Below are 7,502 nucleotides of genomic sequence, written 5' to 3'. Positions count from 1 at the left end.
TGCATCAGAGTCAGGGATTTGGAAAAATTAAACATCTTTCCCCAAGTACCCAGTAGGGAACCAGAAGTTACCTTATACAGAACTGTGGAATGTGCCCTTGGGAGTCTCAAAAAGCAGCCACAAGATGCTCCAAACTAGCAACTACAGCCTGGTACTGTCTCTGCAGTTCCTGCTGCTGTCCTATGACCTGTTTGTTAATTCCTTCTCGGAGCTACTCCGAATGGCTCCTGTCATCCAGCTGGTGCTCTTCATGTGAGTATAGGAGACAGACCTGAAAAGCTGAATCCAAACAGTTTGAAGGCTCTGACAGTCACAGTTGAGCATTTTAAAAGTCATCGGTGTGTTCAGAAGTCTGTGCTGTTTGGGGGTTTGAGGTGACTCTATTTCAGAGAAGAACAGATGTCATGATATCCTCACATAAGCCCAACTTGCCTATACTTTGTGTGTCTACAGCATCCAGGATATTGCAATCCTCTTCAACATCATCATACTTTTCCTCATGTTCTTCAACACCTTCGTCTTCCAGGCCGGCCTGGTCAACCTCCTATTCCATAAGTTCAAAGGGACCATCATTCTAGCTGCTGTGTACCTCGCCCTCAGCATCTCCCTTCATGTCTGGGCCATGGTAAGAGTGAAAGCTCTGAATTCTTACATATTTAATTTTTAAAAATTATATACAGGTATTGTGTTATGTCTATGTGTAGATGGATAGAAGTGTGGGTGCCAAAGGGTGACTTGTGGGAGTTGGTTCTCTTCTTCCATCATGTAGGTTCTGGGGATCGAACTGAAGTCATCAGGCCTAGCAGCAAACTTCCCTAACCACATCTTTAAAGAGTTAGAAATGTCTGGGCATGGTGGCTAAAACATGTAATTCTAGCTCCCAGTAACCCAAGGCAGGAGGATTACCACAAATTCAAGGCCATCCCAGGCTACACAGTTAAGTTCTAGACCAGCCTGGGCTATGTAGTGTTAAGACCCTGTCTCAAGAGGAGGAAAAAAGAAAAATGTGGTAGTATATAATTGTAATCTTAGTTCTCTGAAGGCCATGGCAAGTACAGCATGTTGGCCAAAGCAAGTTTTGCTGAGCCACTCTTCCAACTCAGAACCTTGAGGCCAAAATGAGCACATGATGGGCTAGAGAGATGGCGCAGCAGCTATGAGCACTTGCTGCTTTTGCAGAGGGCCTGCATTTGACTCCTACCACATATATCAGATGGCTCATGACCCCTTGTAACTCCAGTTCTAAGGGATCCAACTCTCTGACCTCTGATGGCACTGGCACATGCATGGTACACATGTACATACAAAGCACTCATGTTTTCAGACATGGGTGGTGCACACTTTTACTTCCATACTTGGGAGGCAGAGGTAGGCAGATCTCTGTAAGCTAGAGGCCAGCCTGATCTATAAAGATAGTTCCAGGTCAGCCAGGACTTAATAACATTATGCTCCATGCCCAAAATAAATAGGTAAATCTCTCTCTCTCTCTCTCTCTCTCTCTCTCTCTCTCTCTCTCTCTCTCTCTCTCTCTCTCCCTCTCCCTCTCTCAAGAAGTATGAAAAACACAGAGTACACAAAGAGATGGAGGAATTAGGAATGCAGAAGTTAGAAGCCATGAAAATAAGATTTAGTCTGGGGTCTGTGTGAGACAGATGCTTTATATTCAAACTGTTGATCTGATTCATTCCTACAGGCACAAAAGGCTTGATTTAAAAAGCAACAAAAACCAAAAACAAAACACCAGGAAGAAAGTGGTAAGGGTTAGGAAATATAGATTGGCCACAGGGTATTTATTTACCTGGCAGGCTCGGTGCCCTGGGTTTGATCAAATCCTCTCCTACCAAAAGGAAATCCAATTAGAAGTCCCTGTCCTCTAGAAACTCTGGTAGAAGGTGGGTAAATGAAGGTGTCCTGGCTGGAGTTTACCATGTGACAGTTCATAGGCACTTTGTCCAACTATCCAGGGACTTTTCTATTTGTATCAGTCAGTTTACCTTTACCCCAGATAGGCCTACCAGGGTTAAAACAGGAAGTCGAATCTGTTTTATCATCTGCTACATGGATAGGTGGGTGTTTACAGGGAGTATTAGATGTTAGTATCCCATGGTTAATATTACGGGCATTGGGTGTTTCTGAGAAGCGGTCACTCAAGCATGTTGCTTTCCTCTATGTCCAGTCCCCATCTTTACACAGGAAACTCAATCCCTAAGATGTTTCTCTTTAGTTTTCCTGTAGGCTCCAGATCAGATCTAGTTCTCATGGTTTCAGATTGCTTTTTTAATATAATTTGAAATTTATGTTAGTGGGGAGGGGGCGGGCGTGCGTGCATGCCTGAGTGTAAGCAGGTGCTCCAGAAGGTGTTTGATCTGTAACTGGAGTTACAGGAAGTTGTGAGACACCCAACATAGGTGCTAGGAACTGAACTCTGGTCCTCTGAAAGAGCATCAAATGCTCTTAGCCATTGAGCTTTCTCTCTAGCCCATCCTTCCATTTTTACATTTATATGGGTTCTGGAGAGGTCTTGAAGGCCTTTACCATTCAGATTTCTTCTGTTTTATAAATTTTTTTCATCTCTTTGGATAGCTCATGTCTCTCTTATATGCTTATTTTGATGAAGCTTATTAAAATCTTTGACTCTGAGTTAGGAGTATGGCCCCAGGGTTAGGGCTCTTACCTAGAATTTGGGAGGCCCTGGCTTTGGTTCTCAGCATCATAAACAAAACAAAGTGGACCATGGTCTCCAGTCACTTTGTTGCTTCTCATTTGACCCACTGGTTGTCTCTGAGGTGCCACAAAGAAGAAGCAGAGCTCACAGGAAACCAGCAGAGCAGTGTGCAGGGGTCAAGGCTTCCTCTCTCAGAGTCTGTGCTCCACTTCCTGGAGCCCTGTGTTCTGGCTGTGTACGTGATTAAGCCCTGAGCCTAAGTGCACCAAGGTTATGACTTGCTAGGAGCTGAGCCTGAGGCTGAGGGCCAGACAGTGAGCAGGGAAGCTCCTGAGATCATTTCTCCTTGTAAAGACAATACAGTGGAAGGAGATAAATACTTCAGATCAAGCTTAGAGGAGATCCTTTTGAAGCAAAAATTAAAAAGGTACAGGGGGCAACTGAGAGCTGGTAAGATGACTAAAAAGGTAAAGGAACTTGCTGCGAAGCTTGACAGTCTGGGTTTGATCCCTGGGACCTGCATGATGGAGAGAACTGACTCTATCTCTGCATGCATGCTGTGTCATATTAGCACACACACACACACACACATACACACTTTTTGTCAATTAAAAAAAATTTTTTGAGCCAGGCGGTGGTGGCACACACCTTTAATCCCAGCACTGGAGGCAGAGGCAGAGCGAGTTTTAGGACGGCTCCAAAGCCACAGAGAAACCCTGTCTCAAAAAACCAAAAAAAAAAATTTTTTTTGAGACCGAGTCTCACTAATATAGTCTGGAACTCATTATTTAGGTTAGGCTAGCCTTAGACTTATAGTGATCTGCCTCCTAAGTGCTGGAATTAAAAGGCACCACTGTGTCCAGCTGAAAATTCTATTTGTTTCATGTGTATGAGTGTTTGCCTGCATATGTGCCTCACATGTATGCCTGGTGTCCACAGAGACTAGAAGAGACATAGGATCCCCTGGAACTAAAGTTATAGGAGGTTGTGAGCCATCATTTGTTCTAGGAACTGAATTTAGGTCAGTACTCTTAACCGCTTAACTATCTTTCCAGCCTCAAAAAAAATATTTTAAGGAGGAGTTTGAGGCCCTCTTAAAAAATATACTTTGGGGAATCACCATGGCGGCTGGAACCCTGTACACATACCCTGAAAACTGGAGAACCTTTAAGGCCCTCATCGCTGCTCAGTACAGTGGGGCTCAGGTCCGCGTGCTCTCCGCACCACCCCACTTCCACTTTGGCCAAACCAACCGCATCCCTGAATTTCTCAGAAAATTTCTTGCTGGCAAGGTCCCAGAATTTGAGGGTGATGATGGATTCTGTGTATTTGAGAGCAATGTCATCACCTACTAACAGAAGCCCCAGGCTGAGCAGAAAGAAGAAAAAAAGGCAGCTGCCCCAGCTCCTGAGGAGGAGATGGACGAGTGTGAGCAGGCACTAGCTGCTGAGCCCAAGGCCAAGGACCCCTTCGCTCACCTGCCCAAGAGTACCTTTGTGTTGGATGAGGACACATTCTCTGTGGCGCTGCCATATTTAGGGGGGCACTTTGATAAGGATGGCTGGTCTCTGTGGTATGCTGAGTACCGTTTCCCTGAAGAGCTCATCCAGACCTTCATGAGTTGCAACCTCACCACTGGAATGTTCCAGCAATTGGACAAACTGGGGAAGAATGCCTTTACTAGTGTTATCCTCTTTGGAACCAACAACAGCTCCATTTCTGGCATTTGGGTCTTCCAAGGCCAAGAGCTTGCCTTTTCTGGTGAGTCCAGACTGGCAGGTTGACTACGAGTCATATACATGGCAGAAATTGGATTCTGGTAGCCAGGAGACCCAGACACTGGTTCTAGAGTACTTTTCCTGGGAGGGGGCCTTCCAGCATGTGGGCAAAGCTGTCAATCAAGGCAAGATCTTCAAGTGAACATGTCTTGCTATCACCTAGCTGCCTGCATCTACCCTTCAAGGGAGATGGGGGTTATTAAAGGAAACTGAACATTGAAAAAAAATATATACTTTGACCTTGTGAAAAGGCAGTAAGGTTAGTGTGATTTTCAACCAAGTGGCTTTGCTGGAGATATAATAGTCTCACATACCCTTTAACCTTTCCCTTTCTATTCATGTCTCCTTTAGAACTTGCGATGGAAAAACTCCAGCAGCTTCATTTGGACAGATGGACTTCAAATACTATTTGTATTCCAGAGACTAGGTGAGGAGTGGGGCAGCTTCAGGTGTACCCATGTCCTGCTGTGTCCGGCAGCACAGCCTTGATCCTGGCTTCCCAGCTCCATCAGGATGGCCTGGGATGGTTGGGACAGCCACGCATACAGAGGAAGGGCTGCCCTCCTCTCTCTGGGCGACAGCGAGAAGCCTGGGCAGTGCTGGGTGTGGCGGGGCTGGCGGGGCTTGGGTTCCCCTGAATGAGGCTGCTCTCTGCTTTTGTCCTCAGCCGCGGTGCTGTACTTCTACTTCTACAAACGGACGGCTGTGAGGCTGGGCGACCCCCGCTTTCACCAGGACTCACTGTGGCTGCGGAAGGAGTTTATGCAAGTCCGACGGTGATCACTTCATGTCCCATTGATGAATGCTTTTCCTTCCCAGTGGGAACCACCTGGGCTGCTCTCCAGGGAAGGGCAGGCCTTGGCATCAGGAAACATGGACTTCCTAGGACATGCTCAGGCCAGCTGTGCAGCATTCAAGAAGGAAGACTCTCCAGGCGTGGTTGGAAACTGAGGCAGGAAAACTGTTATGAGTTTGAGGCCACCACGGGCCTTCCTAGTGAGTTCAGGATAGTCTGCAGAGGAAGACCCTATCTCAAAAAGGAGACCTTCCCCATTCCAAATTAAAATGCTTTCCCGAGACTGTAGAACAAAGTGTGATCTTGCCTCCTACCTCAGTCTATCCTCTTCCTTCTCTTCCTGCTCCATACCATGCACTTTCTCTTCCCCTCCTGCTTCCTGAGGGCTCTGCAGCTCTGGAGCTCCCACTCTTTGAAGCTTATGGTTCAGCCTTTTAGGTAGCAGCCTCCCAGCCCACCCTGTTCTCCTCATACCATACTTGAGGGACTGGAAGTTGTAGACAATGATGGGCATGCCCTCCTAACTGACCACATCTTAATCGTTTAGATTTTGTACCCAAAGTACTTTTTTATAGTACTAAAAGAAAATAAATTGAATTATCTCTCTTTTTTTCCATAAATGGTAAAGTCTGTCTGGGTGTCTTCATGGCGAAGAGGTATACCAAGTCAGAAAGCCTCAACATCTCTTTGACCCATGGGGCAGATTGAGCTATAAACTAGATAGAGATGCACACTGGGCTACAATATGAAGAATGTCTCTAACAAAACAAAAAGTGTTCTGTTCTGGTACGTCTTTGGAAATTCAAGGTGTGATCTCATGCCTGCCCCCAGTCCTGGCAGGCATAAGATTTCTGTGGTTCCTTCAGATGCTATGTTTACTAGAAGCTAAAATTGCCCTCAGGAGAAAAAATAAAATGCTCCAGCACCTGTTTGGCAAAGGGAAGTTTTAGAATTTATGCTACTTTCTTTTCTTTTTTCTTTTTTCTGGGTTTTTTTTTTTTTTTTTTTTTTTTTTTTTTTTGGTGTCAGGAGAGGGGGGTTCGAGACAGGGTTTCTCTGTGTAGCCCTGGATGCCCTGGAACTCACTTTGTAGACTAGGCGGCCTTGAACTCACAGAGATCACCCAAATGCTGGGTTTAAAGGCATCATCACCAATGCCCAGTTATATGCTACTTTCTATTGCTAGAGAAACATGTAACAAACCATCACCAAACTCAGTAGTGTCATCCCTGTGCAGTTGGCTGGCACAAGGTGAGCTGATCTGGGCTGATGGGAGTGACTGCATCTGGGCCTGCTAGAGTCTGTTTGTGGTCAGCCATGATAATCTTGGACCTTTAACTTGGCTAACCTAGGATGACCTTAGGAGGAGTAACAGTTTACTGGGCTGTGGGTTTTATGATTCATCCACCAGCAGACTACCCTGGGTCTGTGCATATGACCTAAGAGCAGGAGAGAACATGTCACATTGCATTCACAGGTCAGTCCTCTGTTTCAATTCCCATTGGTCAAAGCAAGTCATGTGACCTAAAACAAGGGCAAAGTAGAAGCAGCACAAAGCTTCAAGGCAGAAGGTTTGGAAAGGACTGGGAGTGTAGCTCAGCACTACAGCATGAGCAGAACCAGGCCATGGGTTTGATCCCCAGCACCAAAAGAGAGTGTGAATACAGGGCAAGACAAAGAACAGACTATTAACCAAATCAGACCACACCTCATAGCTTTGAGGAGCACATAGAATGTTTAAGCACGATGGCTAACACACTGAAAGGGCCAGGTGTCAAATAATGATGCTGAGGACTACTGGACTGTGTGACCCTGAAGCAGGAAGGGACACACAGATGCTACAGTACTGAACAAGAACAGCTGTGTCCTAGAAAAACTAGTATGTAACCTGAACTTTTAGTTTGTCATTATTTGCATATGTCACCAAGTACTCTTTTTTTTAATTTTTTTCATATAAAAGATTTTACCAAGATTTTGAGGGTAGAAGTCTGGGCCCTGGCAGCTCCGGTAAGCAATCTAGGCTCAGTCACTTGTCCTCAGTACACCAGTTAAAGAGAAAAGCAATAGTCACTTAATGCTTTCACATAGAAAGAGGACAATACCGGGGTCTAGTGACCCCCAAGTCCATCTGCAGAATATTGGATGTGGAGTTTTAAGTTTAGATAGAAATGGATGAGAAGATGGCTCAGCAGTTAGAGGGCATGCTGAATTCTCTTCCCAATTTCACAACTGCCTGTGACCACAGCTCCACCGGGATCCAGCA

At 45.6% G+C, this 7,502-nt stretch overlaps 1 protein-coding gene across 1 annotated transcript; it reads left to right on the top strand.

Moving 5' to 3' along the window:
• Window positions 1-5,423, top strand: Tmem138 (transmembrane protein 138). The gene is made up of 4 exons (XM_051193943.1): window positions 1-252; window positions 454-625; window positions 4,795-4,870; window positions 5,111-5,423. Exons 1-4 carry the CDS (start codon window positions 125-127, stop codon window positions 5,221-5,223), a joined length of 489 nt encoding a protein of 162 aa, XP_051049900.1. The 5' UTR covers window positions 1-124; the 3' UTR covers window positions 5,224-5,423.
• The last annotated feature ends 2,079 nt before the right edge of the window (window positions 5,424-7,502 follow it).

The sequence above is a fragment of the Phodopus roborovskii genome, unplaced genomic scaffold (genome assembly GCF_943737965.1).
Source record: "Phodopus roborovskii unplaced genomic scaffold, PHOROB, whole genome shotgun sequence".
In the NCBI taxonomy this organism is placed as follows: Eukaryota; Metazoa; Chordata; class Mammalia; order Rodentia; family Cricetidae; genus Phodopus; species Phodopus roborovskii.
Note: the sequence above shows the minus strand (reverse complement) of the source record. Positions and strands in the feature narration are given on the sequence as shown.